General features: G+C 40.6%; 1 protein-coding gene across 1 annotated transcript in view; it reads right to left on the minus strand.

Moving 5' to 3' along the window:
- Nucleotides 1-1,790: 1,790 nt before the first annotated feature.
- The window catches only part of LOC140727839 (superoxide dismutase [Cu-Zn]-like), a 50,967-nt gene continuing 30,249 nt past the window's right edge, over nucleotides 1,791-22,508 (minus strand). Inside the window, exons 4-5 of the mRNA XM_073045673.1 lie at nucleotides 7,857-7,974; nucleotides 1,791-2,506 (exon numbers count right to left, since the gene is read on the minus strand). Of these exons, the coding sequence (XP_072901774.1) occupies nucleotides 2,390-2,506; nucleotides 7,857-7,974 (235 nt within the window). The 3' untranslated portion in view covers nucleotides 1,791-2,389. The remainder of the gene's footprint in view (nucleotides 2,507-7,856; nucleotides 7,975-22,508) is intronic.

Below are 22,508 nucleotides of genomic sequence, written 5' to 3' on the forward strand. Positions count from 1 at the left end.
ATATTTAATTTTGCTGATGACACCACTGTTATTGGCTAAATCAAAGTTGATGAATCAACATAAAGGAAGGAGATTAAAAATCTGGCTGAGCAAATACAACTCTTTCTCAATGTCAACAAAACAAAGCAACTGATTGACTTGAGGGTTAGCAACTTTAAATTCCTCGGAGTTATCTTTACAGAGCCCAGAATGTAAGTGCAATTATAAAGAAAGCACAGCAGCGTCTCTACCTCCTGACGAGTTCGCGAAGATTCAGCATGTCATCTGAAACAAAATTTCTACAGATGCGTCGTGGAGAGTATATTGATTAGTTGCATCACAGTGTAGTATGGAAAAACCAATGCCTTTGAACAGAAAACCCTTCAAAAAGTAATAGATACAGCCCAGTCCATCATGGGTAAACCCCTCCCACTATTGAGCGCATCTACACAAAGCATTGTCGCAGGAAGGCAGCATCCATCGTTAGGGACCCCCACCACCAAGGTCATGCTCTCTTCTCACTATTGCCATCAAGAGGAAGATACAGGAGCACCAGGACTCTCCACCACCAGGTTCAGGATTAGTTATTACCATTCAACTATCAGGCTCTTGAAACAGAGAGAATAACTTAACTCGTCCCAACACTGAACTATCCCCATAACCTATGGACTCACTTTCAACCCTTTTGCCATTTATTACTTGTTTTACATTTTTGCTATTTATTACTTGTTATTTTTTGAATTTTATATTTGTAGTTTTTTTGCACACTGCTTGACCACCCTGTTGGGGGTGGTCTTTCATTGATTCTATTACAGTTATTGGATTTATTGAGTATGCGTCCAAGAAAACATCTCAGGGTTGTATATGGTCACACATACACCCTTTGATAATAAATTTACTTTGAACTTTAACATTCTAAATCTGTTGACTCATTTGTGCCTATTTTACATGTGTGATCTGGTGATTTAAATTTGCTCACAAGAGGTAATATCCTGTCAACACTAAGTAATACCTTAATATGGTTACTCTTACAGTCCCTCTGTTAGAACTGACAAAGTACATGCTATGTTCTGGTATCAGCTTTGGTGCTTCTTCATGTATTAAGATTAAAACTCTCATTACTTCCAAAAGCTTTCTTGAAATCTGGAAGGCAGAACTGTGTAGAGTTCAAGCTGTGACCATTCTGCTTTAAGTATTACTCAATGTGAACCTACAGCTTGACTAGTTTTTTTACATAGTCTTCTTCCTATGCTGCTGTTAGTGATTTGAGTACCGTACATCTAATTTCCTTGCCAGAACGTGTATGCTTCATAATATTGAAACATTGTGGTATTTTTCCAACTAAACATCAGTTTACATTTATTTAATTGGAAATTGATTTGCTCAGTATACCTCTATTCTGAAATTACAAATTTGCAAAATCTATATTATGAATATTCATCTCAATTTTCTATTGGGGTCATCAGTATTCAAATCTACACCAATGAGTATGTGTCATACAACATTTGTGTCTTGTAATGAATTGGCTTTTGATTTAAAGTGCAAGAGAAGGGAAAATGTCAGAGGGATAAGACTATTCCTCCAGTCCTTCATTACTGGCAGAAGTTTGCGATCTTGAAGTTTTAAAACTGCAGCATTTCTGAAGCATGGAAAATCCAACTGTACTTTTATCATAGTCTTTGGTATGATGATCCAGAACTCAACGAAATGTGGATCAATTATTCTTCTGACTTCGCCCCAAATTTTTTTTGGTGAATGTCATTTATCGAACAAAGTTGCAACCATACAGGTGAATGCAGTGAAGACCTTTATTTTGACCACTTCAGAGAAATGACAGACTTGCCAACAGATGCATAAAAAAGTTTGACAATTTCAAAAACTTAAATGTTAGGTAAATATTTTAGTTTAAGAAATTAAAATAAACTATTCTATCTTCCTAAGTAGCATATGGAGTATCCCTACATTTGCCCCTTTTAAAATTAGAAGTAATTGATTAATTTGAACAAGCAATGAAATAAATGTTACTGACTTAAAGGTCAGTTATTCCGATGCTGTACCAAAATTAATTACCTATAATACTGTTATTAAACTAGGTTACCCTAGTCTAGCACTGTCATGTGAATTCTGTTTGCTGGGCCTAGTGACGTACAATTAATTCATTTGAAGTCAATATTCATACTTAAAGGAAAGAACTAAAATTTATCTCAATTTTCCTTTGAAAAACACTGCCTTTAAAATAGGCCTGGATGCAGTTTCTAGCAGTGCACAGTTATTTGCATATTACTATACACAATCTGTATTTACAGCATCTGTATGTAATTTTGAATCAAATGCTGTGCAGTAATAAGGACTGCAGTTAAGAAAAGTAATAACAGCCATAGTGTCTCAAATTAGAATTTCTGCTACATATTTATTTGGGGTCTTCATCTATTCCGATTATACCCCAAGCTAAACCTGCTCCTTCGTTTCCTGTTTCAAGACTCTCTGAATTACCACCTTTGCCCAGGTCATCTTCATTCTCGTGAACCTTAAGCAAGGGAAAAATCTATCAGTTTATTCCATAAGTAGTCAAGATTTTATTCAAATCAGGAAAGACTTTGCACAGATACAGCATATAGGATTACAACAAAAATTATAAATTAAAATGTATTTCTGGAATAGTTGAATAGGAATGATTTGATCAGGAAAATACTGAATTGGCTCAGTGCTCTTGGTAACTTTTCACAAACTAACTCAAAGAACAGGCACAATCTTGGATCTGCTCAGTCAGTGTTATTTAAAAGAAATCAACTTCCAGTGTGTTAATTCTCCTGTAATTTGTACTGGCTGTTGCTACAATTGTGTAAGTATGGTACTTCCTGAAGTTCTTTATCCATAAGCAGTAAAATACCAAATGCTTACATATTTTGCACAATGTTCCCATAGTAACCCAAATGAGCAGATCTGCCCCATCATAACCTCAATGTTAATAAAATACATAATCCTACTTCACCTTGACGAGGAAAATTGAGAGAGGCACCTCAGTAAGCAAGTTCTTGTCAACCCACAACATTAATCTAAACAGCTAAAGGACACGGAGCCATGTTATTTGGGATACCTCAATTTTACACACATACTCTCACCAGTATCCTGGTAATCATTCTTCAGTAGTATGCCGCTATAAGTTACCACTACAAGACTGAATTTCTTACATTTTGTTTTTAAGATGTTAAAGAGCTCTTCAAATAGTTCACATTCAAGTTAAAACACAAAATTCAAAAACTGCTGTTGTACTGCAATTTTAATTAACTTGTTTTAAGATGCCCCGTGTCACATCTAAAAATAAATCAATAAATAATAAATCACAATTTGTAAACTTTAAAATGTTTTGAGATTATCTTTGCAATTCTCTTTTCAGTGTTTCCTGTCTTTAAATGGTACAGGGAGTTCTGTAATGTGATGGCTGCATTCCTAAGAAATCATGCATCATTGTCATGTAATAAAAATATTGTGCAAATGGCAAAAAGGGTCAAGAGCTGGCGTTTCAGACTAACAACGAAGTTAGTTTTCTGCAAGATTTTCAAAAATAAAGGAGCTTTTAACAGCTGTAAATTTACTTTGTTAATCTAAAGGGTGCTGGTTATCAAATGGTTGCACAATTATCAAAAGTGATTGCTTATCATTTTCCACTGAACCTAGCAGCATGGGTTCTTAAGAAAAAAATGGTGCTTGATTAATAGTTGGGAGTTTACATGTTAAGTAGTTTTCTCCCTAGGACATTTGTTTGTCATTTTCCAAAACAACCCAACTGAAATTACGCTGTAACCATTTTGGCCCACATTATACAAATTGTGTTCCCTAATTAATTTCATTACATCCATAACACAACAGATTCGGTAGCTGTTGGAATTCCTGAGAAACCCACAGAAGGTGATGGAGGAACTGAGCAACCACAGAAAATGCTGGAAGATGGGATGGTAGTGCAGCAGTTAGCATTAACACTATTACAGTGCCAGCAACTTGGGCTCAATTGCACTGCTGTCAGTAAGGAGTTTGTACATTCTCCCCATGACCATGTGGATTTGCTCTGAGAGCTCCAGCTTCCCCTCACATATGGGTTAGTAGGTTAATTAGTCACATGGGTGTAATTGGGCAGTATAGGCTCTTTGGGCCAGAAGGACCTGCTACTGCGCTATATCTTAAACAAAAGAGTAGAACATGTGCTTTCTGTACACACTGCCATTCTCTAACATGAATTTTGCATATCTGCTGTTTATCACATTCTTTAACTCTGGAGATGGGGTTCTTCAGTAAATCAAGATATGAACAATACATTTGTGCTTACATCAAGATTTGTGCGACTTTGAAACAGACAATCTAACCCAAGTGACCTCTACTCAAGTTTTATAATTGCACTAATTGGGATTACCTGTTTCAACCTCTCCATATTCTCAGCACTCTGCAGAAAAATTTGACATCCACTTTTTAAGTTGTCTACTTTTACACGTCCCCATTCTGCACTAGGCCAGAAATGGCAATTGTTTTTGTTTTCAAGTAAAATTACAAAAAATTCATAAAGAAATCACATTTTCTTATAAGTCCCCGAAAAAGTCATTCTCATAGCTGCATTCCTGTAATTGTTAAAATATTTAATTAACTCAAATTAACTTAAAAATTGTAATCCTTTATAAGTAAAGCCTACTACTATTTTCTTGCTCTTTGATGGTCTCAACCCATCTAAATATTTTTAGTATCTTAGAAATCCATGCCAGATTTGTTTGGTTTCTGCTCCATTTAGTTTGCTAAGTTTTTAAGAATTAAAGTTTATGCCAAAATGATTAACTTAATTTTCCTTTCGTCAGCTTACCTTCCTGTTGGAAATCAACACCTTTTGACATTTTATACTGAAATTGAAACTATTTGCTTGCTATTTCCCATTGTCTGTAAATTGGATCAAGCTCTGACTTTTACTCCTTCCGTCATATTTTTTCAATTGAATCTGCTACTTGGTTCATAAGTAGCAAGAATTTAAGTCTTCAAAGTCGAACTTTATCAAAAGGTATTCTGAAAATGTACCACTTTTATTGCTTTTACCTGCTTTTTCCAATTTGTTTACATAATTCACTGTGTTTCAGTGGCCTTGTATTCTGTGAACATGTGGCGACCCACTTTCTGCACAGGCGAACCGGCTCACAAATAGCCAGCGTGCGGGGCGAGACTTTGGTAATGCACCTCTGATGTCATTTCCACCCGGAGAGGGCGGGCACTAGGGATTAAATGCCAGCGTCGCGAAGTTTGAATAAACTAGTCTCGAAATGACTTAACGACTGCGTGTCGTTATTTCAGCGCTGTGTGTAGCACATCGCTACATTGGTGACCCCGATCAACCCGGCCAAATGCCAGTTCGGTCTCGATACCATCGACTTCCTGGGCCACAGGATTACCAAAGACAGGGCAACACCTCTGCCCGCCAAGGTAGACGCGATCCGCCACTTTGCCTGGCCCAACACGGTCAAAGGCCTACAGGAGTTTGTTGGTATGGTGAACTTCTACCACCGTTTCCTCCCTTCAGCAGCCCATATCATGTGCCCTTTGTACACCCTGATGTCGGGTAAAGGCAAGGACATTACTTGGGACGAGGAGGCCGCGGCCGCTTTCGTTAAAGCCAAGGAAGCCTTGGCAGATGCCACGATGCTGGTGCACCCCAGAGCGGACATTCCAACCGCACTCACGGTGGACGCATCTGACACAGCAGTCAGTGGTGTGCTGGAGCAGCTCATCGAGGGGTGCTGGCAACCCTTGGTGTTCTTCAGCAAGCACCTACGACCACCCGAACTCAAGTACAGTGCTTTCGACCGGGAGCTGTTGGCACTGTATCTGGCAATCCGGCATTTCAGGTACTTCTTAGAAGGCAGGCTGTTCACCGTGTTCACGGACCACAAACCGTTGACCTTCACGTTCACGAAGGTGTCCGATCCCTGGTCGGCTCGCCAGCAGTGACATCTGTCCTACATCTCCGAGTACACGATGGACATCTAGCATGTCTCGGGAAAGGACAACGTTGTGGCAAATGCACTCTCCAGACCAGCTGTCCAGGCCCCGTCCCTGGGGGTGGACTATGCAGCACTGGCGGAGGCACAGCAGGCAGACGACGAGATGCCCAGTGTCCTGGCAGCCTGGAGACGGCGAGTTTTCGACTCCATACACGGTTTGGCGCACCCATCTATCAGGACAACCGTCCGGCTAGTCTCCAGCAAGTTCGCGCGGCACAGACTTCGCAAGCAGGTCAGTGAATGGGCCAGAACGTGCGCGCAGTGCCAAACAGCCAAGGTGCAGCGGCACACTAAAGCCCCGCCGCAGCAGTTCGAACCCACCCACCGGAGGTTCGACCACATTCATGTGGATATCGTGGGCCCCCTGCCAGTGTCCTGAGGAGCGCAGTACCTCCTAACTATGACAGACCGGTTCACGAGGTGGCCAGAGGCGGTCCCGCTCACCGACACATCTGCCGATTCCTGCGCCCGAGCATTGATTGCAACCTGGGTAGCACGCTTTGGGGTACCGGCCCACATTACCTCCGACAGAGGCGCCCAGTTCACCTCCAGCCTGTGGTCGGCTGTGGCCAGCCTGTTGGGAACGCAGCTACACCACACTACTGCCTTGTGGTGAACTACATATACCTGTCTGGACACGCCCCCCCCCCCCCCCCCCCCGCTGACTGCTCCTGTGGCTCCTCCCACAGACCCCGGTATAAAGGCAATTGGGGCCTGAGCCCTGCCCCTCAATCTCCAGGATGTAGCATGGTGGTTAATTGCTGCTTGTTCTTCCTTCCAGTCAATAAAAGCCAATATCTCGCCTCACGTCTCAGAGAGTTATTGACGGTGCATCATGCCTACCACCATCATGCCTACCACGGACTAGTGGAACGCTTCCACCGTCACTTGAAGTCGGCTCTCATGGCCCGCCTGAGAGGACCTAACTGGGTGGACAAGCTTGCCTGGGTCCTGCTTGGAATTCGCACAGTGCCCAAAGAGGATCTGCACGCCTCGTCGGCCGAGTTGGTGTGGCGCACCCCTGGCTGTTCCTGGAGAGTTCATACCAGCCCCAAGGGGGCAAGAGGAAGAACCCGCAGCAGTCCTGGACAGACTACGCAAAAGGCTCGACAACCTGGCCCCTGTACCGACTTCACAGCACGGACGGACCCTGACCCATGTACCCAAAGACCTGCAGGACTGTAAGTTTGTGTTTGTACGAAGGGGCAGACACCGGGCACCGCTACAGCAGCCGTACGAGGGGCCGTTCAAGGTGATCAACAACAACGGGTCCACGTACATTCTGGACACTGGGGGAGAGAGGAGGTTTTCACGGTGGACCGACTCAAACCAGCCCATGTGGACTTGGCGCAGCCGGTCAAGGTTCAGACACTGCGGTGCAGAGGCAGACCTCCCAAACAAAGGCTGATCCAGACTGTGGACATTGGGGGGTGTATCGCCGGTTCTGGGTGGGGGGGGGTTATGTGGCGACCCACTTTCTGCGCAGGCTAACTGGCTCACAAATAGCCAGCGTGCGGGGGGAGACTTTGGTAATGCACCTCTGACATCATTTCTGCCCGGAGAGGGCAGGCGCTAGGGATTAAATGCCAGCGCCACGAGTTTGAATAAACTAGTCTCGAAACGACTTACCGACTGTGTGTCGTTATTTCAGCGCTGTGTGTAGCACATCGCTACAAACAGCTATTTTGTGGTCTTTCATTAATTCAAGTGAAGAAAGGAATTGAAACATGATTCTAATTTGGGAAGTTCAAACTTTTTGATCCATTTTGGTTGAATTAATTCAATCATTTTCTCCACTATTAACACTATTTGCTATTTTGCTTGCAGTACAATTTTAACACTTACCACCATAGTACGTCCAATAATTGAATGCTTTCCTGCCAGGCGAAGCAGCCGGTCTTCCAGTTCAAAGCGGGCTATGCCATTTCCATCAGCTTCAATGTTTCCTAGGTCACCCACATGCCTGTATAAATTGAAACATTTTAATTTAATCAAAGGAATGCTCACCGTTTATACATGTTTAAAGTGACGCCTTTTTTCTCATTGACAATGCATTTTAAAGGCTTAGAGGGAGCTAAGACTTCCCAAATCTATTTACCAGTATTTCTCAAGTCAGTATTGGGACCACTATCTTTCACATTGTCAATGATTTTGGATAATGGAATTGATGGCTTTGTAGCAAAGTTTGTGGATGATATGAAGATAGATGGAGGGGTAGGTAGTGTTGAGGAAGCAAAGCAATTGCCACAGGACTTAAGACAAAGTGGAAGAATGGGCAAACAAATGGCCTATGGAATACAGTGTTGGGAAATGTATAATAATGCATTTTGGTAAAATAAACAATAGTGCAGACTATTTTCTAAATGGCAGAAGGTTCAACCATCAGAGGGACTTGGGAGTCCTCGTGCAAGACTCCCAGAAGGTTACTTTACAGGTTGAGTCTGTGGTAAAGAAGGCAAATGGAATGTTGGCATTTATTTCAGGAGGAATGGAATATATAAGCAAGGAGATGCAGTAATGCTGAGGCTTTATAAGACACCAGTCAGGCCAGACTTGGAGTATTGTCAACTGTTTTGGGCCCCACATCTCAGAAAGGATGTGTTGTCATTGGAGAGAGTCCAGGAATGAAGAAGTTAACTTATGAGGAGCATTTGGCAGCTTTGGGCCTGTACTCATTGGAATTTAGAAGAATGCAGAGGGATCTCAATGAAACCTGCCGAACACTGAAAGGGCTAGACAATGTGCTCAATTTGACATGGCATTAAAGGTTATGGGGAGAAAGCTGGGGAGTAGGGCTGAGGAGGGCAAAAAAAGATCAGCCATGATTGAATGGCGGAGTGGACTCTATGGGCCAAATGTTCTAATTCTGCTCCTATGTCTTATAGTTGGATGTGGAGAGGATGTTTCCTATGGTGGGGGTATCCAGAACAGGCGGGCACAGCCTCAAAATTGAGGGGCAATTTTAGAATGAAATAAGGAGGAATTTTTTTTATCCAGAGAGTGGTGAATTTGTGGAATGCTCTGCCACAGACTGCAGTAGAGGCCAAGTCAGTGGGTATATTTAAGGCAGAAGTTGATCATTTCCTGATCGGCTGGGGCACCAAATGATATGGTGAGAAGGCAAATGTGTGGAGTTGAGAGGGATCCAGGATCTGCCATGATGGAATGGTGAAGCAGAGTAAATGGGCTGAAAGGCCTAATTCTGCTCCTATTTCTTATGGTCTTGTGTCTTCAAATTGACTTCAGCAGCTCAGCTGAACTCTGTTACAAGTTTTCACTCAACCCCAGAATCATGACTAGTTTAAGTAGTATACCTGCAGAATTTTTCACATTATCTCTGGAAATTTAATTGCTTCAGTAAGAAATATAATTAAATCTAATTCTAAAATACTACTTTTAAATTTGCCGTAATGAAACATTTTAAAAGATCTGATACAAAATTGGATTTCCAATCTGAAGAATTATTCAGCTTTTTTTATGCCTATTTAGAAATCAAGGTTGAATGTTTAAATTGCTTTGTTCCAAGTTTTGAAAGTGATACTATCTTTCAGAAAAAGGAACCTGCCACCCTCAACTTCTTTCTGACCAAAGACCTGTGATGTTTTATAAACACTTTATTGAACAAAAATATTAATTATGAATCAGATTCTAACAGGTAAGACTAATATTGAATGATCAGAACTGGATTCTTCAAATGATTTCTTTATTATTTTTACTCCTATGAATTGCAATTTGCTATTTTAATTGTATCCCTATCCTTGAAAAGAAGTAAACATGTCATCTTTTTTGAAAAATACTGGTGGAATTTATTCCATGCCCTTTTCAAACTCTAGCCTAATGTGAAAAGAATGTCAAACTATCAAAGCTTTAAAGTGTTTACCAACTCTCAGATAAGCCATTTGATAAAGTAAAGTAACAAGTCGTTTGATTACCTTTCCTTGACTAAGAAGCACGTTTTATTTCATTTCCTTTAAGGCTTCCTGCTCCCACTACACAGTTATGCATTCACTATAAATGCACTAAACTCTTGTCGCTATCAGTAACCATCAGGAAACAGGATGGGGCTAGGGGATAATCTATTATTTTATCCATTAGGAATCATTGCTCTTAAAATACATCTACTAATCCAGAAATAGTCACGTCTACCTGTGTTAAGTTTAAAACAACATTATATTTAAATTTGGGAGTCTACCTTCTTGAGAGGATTTAGTATCACTGACCAGACTAAAAATTATTGCCCTTGAAAATAGGTGTTGCGTTGAATCACTGTCATCCCTCCGGTGAAGTTTCTTACAATGCTATTAGAAGCAGAGAATCAAATGATGAATTACGTAAGCAATATATTTGAGTCAGAACAATATGCAGCTTGAATATTCAATTTTGCCTGTAGCTGTCGTTCTTTTTAAAAGGTAGGAATTGTAGGAAATTGATATTGAAGTAGTTCAAACATTTTTGTGATGGCACACATTTGGAGCAATGGGAGTTTTTTAGTTCCTGAGGTAAAAAAGGCGAGACTGCACAGGCATGTGACGTCAGCCAGTAGACAGCGAAAGGTTTAAATAGGCAAGGAATCTTCAACGGTTTTTGATTCGGAATAAGAATGCTGCGAGTGAATGGCTGATCTTTCGGAGCGAAGGGAGTTTTTTTACTACTGGGGGTAAAAGAGAGGCGAGACTGCGCAAGCGCATGATGTCAGCCAGTAGAGAGCAAAAGGTTTAAAAAGAAGACCGTGCTATCCAGCGGACAGCTGAGTGATAGGGCTTTGGCTCAACGGATTTAGGTGGTAATGGGATGAGGTGATAATTGCAGAAAGGTGGCCAGTTTCTGTGCTCGGTGTCAGATGTCTTTCAGCCTACCGGACGGCCATATCTGCACCCTGTGTGTCGAGGTACAGCTCCTAAGGGACCGAGTTAGGGAACTGGAGGTGCAGCTCGATGACCTTTGCCTGGTCAGGGAGAGCGAGGAGGTGACAGAAAGGAGTTATAGGCAGGTGGTCACACCGGGGCCAAGGGAGACAGACAAATGGGTCACAGTCAGGAGGGGGAAGGGGAAGAATCAGGTACCAGAGAGTACCCCTGTGGCTGCACCCCATGACTATAAGTACTCCTGTTTCAGTACTGTTGGGGGGGGGGGGGGGAACAGCCTACCTGGGAGAAGTGGCAGTGGCTGTGCCTCTGGCACTTTGGCTCAGAAGGATAGGGAAGGGAAGAGGATGGCAGTAGTGATAGGGGACTCTAGTTAGGGGGTCAGACAGGCGATTCTGTGGATGCAGGAAAGAAACTCAGATGGTAATTTGGCTCCCAGGTGCCAGGGTCTAGGATGTTTCAGATTGTGTCCAAGATATCCTGCGGTGGGAGGGAGAACAGCCAGAGGTCATGGTACATATTGGTACCAATGACATAGGTAGGAAAAGGGAAGAGATCCTGAAAAAAGACATCAAGGAGTTGGGAAGCAGGACCGCAAAGGTTGTAATCTCGGGATTACTGCCTGTGCCACGCGACAGTGAGAATAGGAATTGAATGAGGCGGAGGATAAATGCGTGGCTGAGGGATTGGAGCAGGGGGCAGGGATTCAGATTTCTGGATTATTGGGGCCTCTTTTGGGGCAGGTGTGACCTGTACAAAAAGGACGGTTTGCACTTGAATCCGAGGGGGACCAATATTCTGGCAGGGAGGTTTGCAAAGGCTACTGGGGAGAGTTTAACCTAGAATTGTTGGGGGGTTGGGAACTGAACTGAAGAGACTGGGGAAGAGGAGGTTAGCTCACAAATAGAGAAAGCTTGTAGACAGTGCGAGAGGGAGGATAGGCAAGTGATAGAGAAGGGACGCGCTCAGACCAAAGGCTTGAGATGTGTCTATTTTAACGCAAGGAGAGTTGTGAACAAAGTGAGTGGGCTTAGAGTGTGGAGTACTTGGAAATATGATGTGGTGGCCATTACAGAGACTTGGATGGCTCAGGGACAGGAGTGGTTACTTCAAGTGCTGGGTTTTAGGTATTTCAGGAAGGGAGGCAAAAGAGGCACTGTTGATCAGAGATAGTGCCACAGCTGCAGAAAAGGTGGACGCCATGGAGGGATTGTCCATGGAGTCTCTGTGGGCGGAGGTTAGGACCAGGAAGGGGTTAATAACTTTACTGGGTGTTTTTAATAGGCCCCCCCAATAGTAACAGGGATATTGAGCAGATAGGGAAACAGATCCTGGAAAGGTGCAATATTAACAGTTGTCGTGATGGGAGATTTTAATTTCCCAAATATCAATTGGCATCTCCCTAGAGCAAAGGGTTTAGATGGGGTGGAGTTTGTTAGGCGTGTTCAGGAAGGTTTCTTGACACAATATGTAGATATGCCTACAAGAGGAGAGGCTGTACTTGATTTGGTATTGGGAAATGAACCTGGTCAGGTGTCAGATCTCTCAGTGGGAGAGCATTTTGTCTTGTCCACACTGCACCAACCACCGCCATTGGGCTATAAACATGCAGGAGCAGTGTGTGGTTAAGTGCCTTGCTCAAGAACACACACGCTGCTTCGGCTGAGGCTCGAACTAATGACCTTAAGATCACCATCCCTAAGCCTTAACCACTTGGCTATGCGCCAACATTTTGGAGATAGTGATCATAATTTTATCTCCTTTACAATAGCATTGGAGAGAGATAGGAACAGACAAGTTAGAAAAGCATTTAATTGGAATAAGGGGAATTATGAGGCTATCGGGCAGGAAATTGGAGGCTTAAATTGGAAACAGATGTTCTCAGGGAAAAGTACGAAAGATATGTGGCAAATGTTCAGGGGATATTTGTGTGGAGTTCTGTATAGGTACGTTCCAATGAGACAGGGAAGTTATGGTAGGGTACAGGAACCGTGGTGTACAAAGGCTGTAACAAATCTAGTCAAGAAGAAAAGAAAAGCCTTCGGAAGGTTCAGAGAGCTAGGTAATCTTAGAGATTTAGAAGATTATAATGTAAATAGGAAGGAGCTTAAGAAGGAAATTAGGAGAGCCAGAGAGGGCCATGAGAAGTCCTTGGCAGGCAGGATTAAGGAAAACCCCAAGGCATTCTACAAGTATGTGAAGAGCAATAGGATAAGACGTAAAAGAATAGGATCTATCAAGTGTGACAGTGGGAAAGTGTGTATGGAACCGGAGGAAATAGCAGAGGTACTTAATGAATACTTCAGTACTCACTATGGAAAAGGATCTTGGTGATTGTAGTGATGAATTGCAGCAGACTGAAAAGCTTGAGCTATTAAGAAAGATATTAAGAAATGTAGATATTAAGAAAGAGGACGTGCTGGAGCTTTTGGAAAGCATCAAGTTGGATAAGTCGCTGGGCCCGGATGAGATGTACCCCAGGCTACTGTGGGAGGCAAGGAAGGAGACTGCTGAGCCTCTGGCGATGATCTTTGCATCATCAATGGGGATGGGAGAGGTTCCAGAGGATTGGAGGGTTATGGATGTTGTTCCTTTATTCAAGAAAGGGGAGTAGAGATAGCCCAGGAAATTATAGACCAGTGAGTCTTACTTTGGTGGTTGGTAAGTTGATGGAGAAGATCCTCACCGAGGCAGGGTTTATGAACATTTGGAGAGGTATAATATGATTGAGTAATCAGCATGCTTTACCAGCCTGATGAATTTTTTGAGGATGTGACTAAACACATTGATGAAGGAAGAGCAGTAGATGTAGTGTGTATGGATTTCAGCAAGGCATTTGATAAGGTACCCCCATGCAAGGCTTATTGAGAAAGTAAGGAGGCATGGGATCCAAGGGGACATTGCTTTGTGGATCCAGAACTGACTTGGCCACAGAAGGCAAAGTGTGGTCATAGACGGGTCATATTCTGCATGAAGGTCGGTCACCACTGGAGTGCCTCAGGGATCTGTTCTGGGACCCTTACTCTTCATGATTTTTATAAATGACCTGGATGAGGAAGTGGAGGGATGGGTTAGTAAGTTTGCTAATGACACAAAGGTTGGAGGTGTTGTGGGCTGTCAGAGGTTACAGCGGGAATTTGATAGGATGCAAAACTGGGCTGAGAAGTGGCAGATGGAGTTGAACCCAGATAAGTGTGAAGTGGTTCATTTTGGGAGGTAAAATATGGCAGAATATTTTATTAATGGTAAGACGCTTGGCAGTGTGGAAGATCAGAGGGATTTTGGAGTCTAAGTCCATTGGACACTCAAAGCAGCTGCGCAGGTTGACTCTGTGGTTAAGAAGGCATACCGCTCGCTCTAGGGAGATGCCAATCGATATTTGGGAAATTAATCTCGCATCACAACGGCTCTGTTATTATTACACCTTTCCAGGATCCGTTTCCCTATCTGCTCCTCGATATCCCTGTTACTATTGGGCGGCCTATAAAAAACACTCAGTAAAGTTATTAACCACTTCCCGGTCCTAACCTCCACCCACAGAGATGATAAACTACATAGAAACAACATCCACTACCCTACCCACATCTTTTTTTTTACCTCTTCAAAAAGAAACCCTGAAACGTTCAAGCACAACTTCCCATGCACAAGGCTCTGCCTATCCAAACATAACCTGTACCCCTTTGGAATGTGACAGGAAACTGGAGAACCTGTAAGAAACCCATGTGGTCACAGGAAGTACACACAAACTCCTTACTCCTAACTAGCAGTTATTCAACCCCAATAGCTGGCACTGTAAAGTGTTGTGCTAATTGCTATGCTAACATGACACCCATCCCATTAGGAAAAAAAGCCATGTCTAATTTACTGTGATTATTCAAAGTGAATTAATTATCAAAGAATGTATAAATTAAACCGGGACTTGAGAAACTAAGTTACAGAGAAAGGTTGAATAGAAACCGTGAGATTTGTTTGCGTGCAAGCAATCGCAAAGAAAGGAACCTGAAAGAACCCAATTTTAAAAAAAATAAGACCACCCCCAAAGAAAGAGAACAAAAACACAAATCATGCAAACAATAGACGTGAGCAACAACAGCATTCCAAACCAAGCGGAGTCCTAAAATCCCAATCCCTGGAGCAGCTCGGAGTAGGCTCAAAGCCCTGATATTCAATTCATCGTATTAGCAGGACAAATGGCCGCAAAGTTCGCAGACACGAAGCACAGCAACTGGGGGGAATCTCACAGCCTTAGCATCATGGAGAGAGGAGCCCCCAAACTAACTGTGCTGGCATTTAAATTGTCCGAACCTCCCACTAGGAACTGGTCCTACCATGGCAATTTGCTTCATGCCTGATTTTGCTGCCAGAAAAGCCATTCTCAATCTCTCCAAATCGGCTTGGCTCCCAAAGTGATCCAACCTTGCCCAACACCCTGCCTTCCAGTTGATCTGGGCCAGCAGTTAGATTGTCCAAACAGCATATTGTACCATGCATTAGGACCTGGGCCTCACCACACGGCAAATCACTCTGGGCCTAGAACAAACTGCCCAGCGATTCACTTCAGAACTGGATTTCGCTGCCAAAGAAGCCAGTATTCAGTACTTAGAGCAATTCACACTCGCACCTGGGTTAGTTGGACGGGCATCAGAATTCCTCTGTCCCATCTCCCCTCCAAATCGCCCACTTCCACCAGCATGGCTCCAACTCCAAGTGTGTCGATTTTACAACACACCAGCAGGGCACATCTCACGAATTAACTTTGCCTTTACTTGCCTCTTCATTGTTTACAGTGCCAGTTTATCACAATTTACTTTTTTTAAAAAGTGTTATTAATAATGATTTTAATCAAATTCCTTTGCTTTTGAACTATCAGTAAGCTGCCACGCATCTTTGGTAGCGCCCTCTTAAACCAAATATTATGAATATATTCCATTAAGTTACTAGAGAAATAATTAATAGTCACATCCGCCTAGTCCAGAATAACTCATGATGGGTTCCTCCAGAACTGATGTTGAAATTGTGGGTTGTTGAAGCAGGTAGTTCTATCACATTAAATGACTTTTAAAGGGAGGCTTCAATCATGTGGGAATTACCTCCAGAGAAAAACTGATGTTTAAAAAAAATAGCCACCCACTTTTTAAAATCAAGTATAACTTGACAAAAGTCTGACCAAATTCATTATTATCAATGCTTGTTTGGTCTCCAGGGTTAAGGAAGGACATCCTGGCTGTAGAGGAAGTGCAGCATAGATTCACGAGGTTAATTCCTGGGATGTCTGGACTGTCTTACGCAGAGAGGTTAGAGAGACTGGGCTTGTACACGCTGGAATTAAGGAGATTGAGAGGGGATCTGATTGAAACATATAAGATTATTAAGGGATTGGACAAGATAGAGGCAGGAAATATGTTCCAGATGCTGGGAGAGTCCAGTACCAGAGGGCATGGTTTGAGAATAAGGGGTAGGTCATTTAGGACAGAGTTAAGGAAAAACTTCTTCTCCCAGAGAGTTGTGGGGGTCTGGAATGCACTGCCTCGGAAGGTAGTGGAGGACAATTCTCTGGATGCTTTCAAGAAGGAGCCAGATAGGTATCTTATGGATAGGGGAATCAAGGGATATGGGGACAAGGCAGGAACCGGGTATTGATAGGAATTGATCAGCCATGATCTCAAAATGGCGGTGCAGGCTCGAAGGGCCAACTTTTGCACCTATTGTCTATTGTCTAACTTTGTCCCAGTTTCTAAGGCTTGTTACTGCACATGATCATTAACACTTAGCATAGTAATGTGGAATAGACCTAATCTTCGAAACTCATGGGGAACTACTTTTCCTGCAGCATCTATACTCCAGTCCTGATGCAGAGTTTTGATTGAAAACATCTACCATCCCTTTGCCTCCACAAATGCTACTTAACCAAAAAAGCTCTTCCAGTTTAATTTATAATGGGGTCCAAAGTAATAAAAAGCCCACAAAAGGAACACCAATACATAAAACTGTAGTTCCTGAAATCTGTAGCAAAAAACTAAACTCTATTTGGTTCATACACTCATTCTATTTTGTAATTTTAAAGAAGTGGGTGAGTTTAGTAGCAACTGGGTATTCAAATTATATAGGCCAATCGCTCAAAACAGTGAATCAATACCCAAGTTGCATCAAAATCTTCAACTATCAATATCTATAAATATTCAAACTGGTATCTCCATTATTTTACGCAGTTGAAGAATCATCATTATGACAACTATAAAAGGAAAAAATTAGATTTTCTCAACTGCTTGCTTGGTGGTTCTATTACTTCACAAATAAAAATCACAATAAATAATTTTATTGCTCAAGTAAACTTTCCTACCTGCACCATCTGGCAGCTTGTTTCATTTACTCACCATCTTTTGTGGAAATACTTGCCTTTCAGCTCACCTTTAAATCTCTCCCATTAACTTTCAACCTATACCCTCTAGTTTTAGACTTCTCAGCTCTGAAGACCATCTATTCACTTTATCTATGTCCCTCACAATTTTTATCATGCCCTCAATTAATATTACCCCTGAGCCTCCTTCACTCCAGCTAAAATAGCCCTAGCGTTTCCAGTCTCCTATCCAGTGGCAGTCTACCACTAATTAAAAGCCACATAAACACTATAGTTAGAAAAATAAATCAGATATTCTGTGGCACAGCAATTGGATGGTATAATGGAAGAAAAAATAACTGAGTGCAAGTCTAGCAACTTTAAGAATGTATGATTCCACACACAACAAATCAATTCAACTGACTGCATGCAACCTGTAATTTAAACATTAATTTCCTCAACCACTGGTACAAAATGGCTACTGGGAACAATCTGCAATTTACACTGAAATAACTCAAAGCTTCCCCAAAATTGTAATTCTGAAATCTCTAACAATGGGCAGAACAGAAAATCACATAAGAATATATGTGATGTGCAGGCAGTAATATGTCTCATTAGCCTGCAACATCTGTAAGTTTATGGCTGATTCAATCTTAGTCTCAATACTTCTCTCTACTATAGCTTTAACGTCAATGAATCTCCACCTCCAATATACTCAATAATTCCATTTACCAGTTGAGTTGAAGAATATTAGTTTCACAACTCTCTGTGCACACACTAAGAAATTCCCTTCAAAACATAAGAAATCCTCAGTTCATATTGGAGAGTCAACTTCCTGGAAATCAACAGCTAACATGCATTTATAGACAGAATTTAATGTAGTAATTTGTTCTAGGTGCTACATAGAAACATTATCATACAAAGGTTGATAGTGCTTTAAACAGTGGGAAATCTGAGGAGAAGACCAAAATCTTGGTCAAAAATATAAGCCTTAAAGGAAACAAGGACCTCAAGGGGAGGATGGAGTTCTATAGGAAGCCAATCCTCAATATCTGAAAGGTCAGACTTCCTCCTGGTTGCCAATGGAGTAGCAGCTTTTTGCAATTGCTCCTATCTTTCTTACTTTACTGTTTCCAACTTGTTTTGAAACCTTACTTTTAAACATGATATTGTTTTACTATGAATACAAAGGGTGCCAAAGGTACTAAAAAAGATCCTCCTGCATCTTTGGAATCTATTATGGAGCTGCTTCGAAAACACAGAAAAGAATCTTCCGCTGAAATTAAACAAATAGATGCAAAATTGGATTCTATTCAAAAAACCTTAACTGAACATGATAAATGAAGAGAATGAAGCAACACTGACAATTTTTGATGCAAAAATTGATGACCTACAAAAGCTTTGAGAAAAACAAAGCCTAATGAAAGATTAAGACAGAAGATTATCGATTTAGAAAATAGAAGCAGAAAAAATAACTTACGAATTCTGGGCCTTGAAGAGTTAACAGAAGGTGATCAGCCTATGGAATTCTTTGCAAGTTTTTTGGCACAATTATTTCCCAAAATTTTATTGTCTTTACCTATGATTGATCGTGCTCATAGATCGCCTATGCCTAGGCCAGCTCCAGGAGCAAGACCCAGATCAGTAATAATCTGTTTTCATGAATTTCAAACAAAGGAACTTTTAATTTGTGAATCCCATCAAAGAGGAATGATTGATTATAATAGCCAGAAGATTAGAATCATCGAGGAATTTTCACCTGAGGTCATGAATGAGCATGCTTTCAAAAAGGTTATGTCGGAACTTTTCAACAAAGGTTTCAAGCGTTCTCTTCGGTATCCTGCTCAGCTCAGAATTATACTGAAGGATGGCTCTAAGGAATGGTTCCGTTCGACCAAAGAAGCCCTGGAATTCTTGGAATCTATAGATTGACAGTTCAGTATCTTTCTACATGAATAATTGTTTCTTTTACTTTTGGTAAACCTTTGTAGCTAACTCTCTTTTCGAACCTTTTAATGGTTTACTTAGAGAATGAGATTTTAACGAGTTAATACCTTGTGTGTTCATATGTTTTGAATTTTGATAGGTTTTTTATTATTTTATATTATACTTATTTTTCTTGAGGTTTTTCTTATATCAATAAGTATGGGTATTTTTCATTTTATCATTTTGAAACTAATAATTAATCTATATGTGTTCTTGTTACGAGAGCTAAGTTTTGTCTCCGTCTGTTGTTTTGTCTAGGTTGGAATGCAGCCAACTTTCAAATCAATTTGGAGCTAAACCAATAGGTTTTTTGGGAGGGGTGGGGATGTTATCGTTAGGTGTAGCTGTCAACTGTCTATTGGTCGAACTTCTGACTTTGGGAAGAGGGTTGGGACTATGGGTTTTTTTTCTGGAAGCTGTTTTGGACTCTCAGCCAAATCTGTTGCTTGGTTACCCTATCTCAAGGTTTTTTGTTTGGTTTTAATATATATTCCAATGATTATTACTTTAACCTTTCTTGTAAATAGTATTAAAAATGGATCAAACTATTAACTTACTTAGTCTTAACGTGAAAGGGTTAAATCACCCTGTGAAACGGAATAAGATTTTTGCCCATATTAAGAAACTTAAGGTCCCAATTATTTTGTTCAAGAAACTCACGTACGTAAATGTGACAATTTACGCCTTTTTAGCTGATGGAGAGGCCTAAATTTTCATTCCTCTTTTCAGAATAAGTCTAAGGAAGTTTCAATCTTTATAGATAACACAGTTCCATTTGTCCAACATAAAGTAGTGCCTGATACTAATGGGTGTTTTGTTATAGTGTCAGGAAAATTAGATAATAAATTAATGGTATTTGCTAATCTGTATGCCCCGAATATAGATGATCCAGGATTCTTTGAGCGTTTTTTTTCCGTTTTTGCCAGATTTGAGTCTTTACTCATTGGTGATGGGAGGAGATTTTAATTGCTGGTTAGATCCAATTTTAGATCAGTCATCTTCTAAACCAGAGACACTCAATAAATCAGCTTTGTTTATTCAGTCTTTCCTAATGAAATGTAGTACTGTTGATGTCTGGCAATTGTTACATTCCGTAGACAGTGAGTAAAGGTGTCCCCTGTCTTTCTAACATTTGCTTTACGACAACTCGCTGTTACGAAAGACCTACATTAGTACCTGTTTTCGCTAACTAAAGAGGATTTTTGCTTTTACGAAAAAAAGACACCAGCCTTATATGAGTCTTTATCCCAAAAAAGATTACAATGATTATGAAGCCTTGTGCAGGCAGTTGTTTGCGCATGCGTGTACGTGCCGATTTTTTTTCTCCAAATTGATTTTGGCTTGTTGTCTTCCTGATATTGATAAGTGAAACTATGTGAAACTACACCGTACCTACAATATTTCTACTTTATATAGGGTGTATATTTACCATATCATTCCTGATTTTACTATATGTTAGTGTTATTTTAGGTTTTATGTGTTATTTGGTATGATTTGGTAGGTTATTTTTTGGGTCTGGGAACATTCAGAAATTTTTCCCGTATAAATTAATGGCAATTGCTTCTTCGCTTTACAACATTGCGGTTTACAAATGGTTTCATAGGAACGCTCTACCTTCGGATTGCGGGGAAAACCTGTATTCAATTTTCTCTCATGTCCATCATACATATTCCAGGATTGATTTTTTTTTATTGATAGCCAAATGATTCTAATAGTTCGATCCTGTGAATATAAAGAGATTACTGTCTCAGATCATGCTCCTGTGTTTTTGTCTTTAAATCTCCCTGGTCTCCCTCAAATAAACAGACTTTGGCGTTTTAATCTAACTTTGCTATCTGATAAGGATTTTTTAAAGTTTCTGGAGAGACAAATTATTCTTTTTTTTTGGAAGAGAATACGCTGGAAGAGACTTCTAGTCTTATTATATGGGATGCCTTCAAAGCCTATATTAGAGGACAAATAATTTCTTATACTGCATGTGTTACGAAAAAAGCTAATAAAGAGAGAATTCATTGAGCCAATCAGTTGAAACAATTAGTTCAAAAATATGCCTTGGCTCCAGATCCTGTTTTATATAAAAGGCATGTTGAAATTAAAACTAAATATGATCTGTTTAACATATCCAATTGAAACTCAACTCCTAAAAGATAAAAGTCAATTTTATATTCATGGACACAAAACAGGTAAATTATTGGCTAACCAATTAAAAACCTTTATAGCTAAACGGCAAATTAAAGAAATTTGTAAAGTTAACAGTGATCGGACAACTGACCCATTTAGAAATAAATGATACCGTTACAGAATTTTATTCTAAACTTTATAGTTTTGACTCTCCTAAAGATAACACTGTAATGAATAATTTTTAGACCAATTAAACATTCCTACTCTTTCTGTTGATAACCGAAAACAGTTGGATCAACCTATTACTTATGAGGAAATTGCCGAGGCTGTACGTTCATTGCACTCGAGGAAGGCTCCAGGTCCTGATAGATTTTCTGGAGGATTTTATAAGGCTTTTTCCTCACCACTTATACCTCCTTTATGTTCAGTCTTTTCAGATTCCTTTAAGTTGGGTAGGTTGCCACAATCTTTTGATGAACTTCTATTTTGCTTATCCTTATAAAGAATAAGAACCCAACTGTATGTTCTTCATATAGACCAATTTCCTTACTTAATGTTGATACTAAAATCTTATCCAAAGTTCTGGCTCATCGGATTGAAAATATTTTACCATCTGTCATTTCTGATGATCAGACTATATTTACGAAAAATCGATATTCCCACTTTAATATTTGTCATTTATTAAATGTTATCTATTCTCCTTCTAAGGAGATATCAGAATGTGTGGATATCCTTAGACGCTGAGAGGGCTTTCGATCGGGTTGAATGGAATTATTTACTTAAAACCTTAGAAAAATTTAATTTTGGGCCCAATTTCATTCTTTATCTATCTCCCTCTGCACGGGTTCTTACTAATTTTCAGAATTCCAAACCATTTAAACTTCAGCGTGGAACCAGACAAGGCTGTCCTTTTAGCCCTTTGCTCTTTGATCTGGCCTTAGAACCTGTAACCATTGCTTTTCGAGAATGTAGTGACATCACTGGTATTTTAAGGAGGAGAGGTACTACCCACAAAGTTTCGTTCTATGCTTTTTATTTCTAATGTCGAGACTTTGTTATCTTCTGTTTTTTCTTTTCTCTCCTGTTTCAGCCAGTTTTCAGGATATAAACTGGATTTACATAAGAATGAACTTTTTCCATTGAATGATTTGGTTATCAATTAATACTAACCTTCCTTTTAAAATTGTA

Source organism: Hemitrygon akajei, chromosome 5, assembly GCF_048418815.1.
Source record: "Hemitrygon akajei chromosome 5, sHemAka1.3, whole genome shotgun sequence".
Classification (NCBI taxonomy): domain Eukaryota; kingdom Metazoa; phylum Chordata; class Chondrichthyes; order Myliobatiformes; family Dasyatidae; genus Hemitrygon; species Hemitrygon akajei.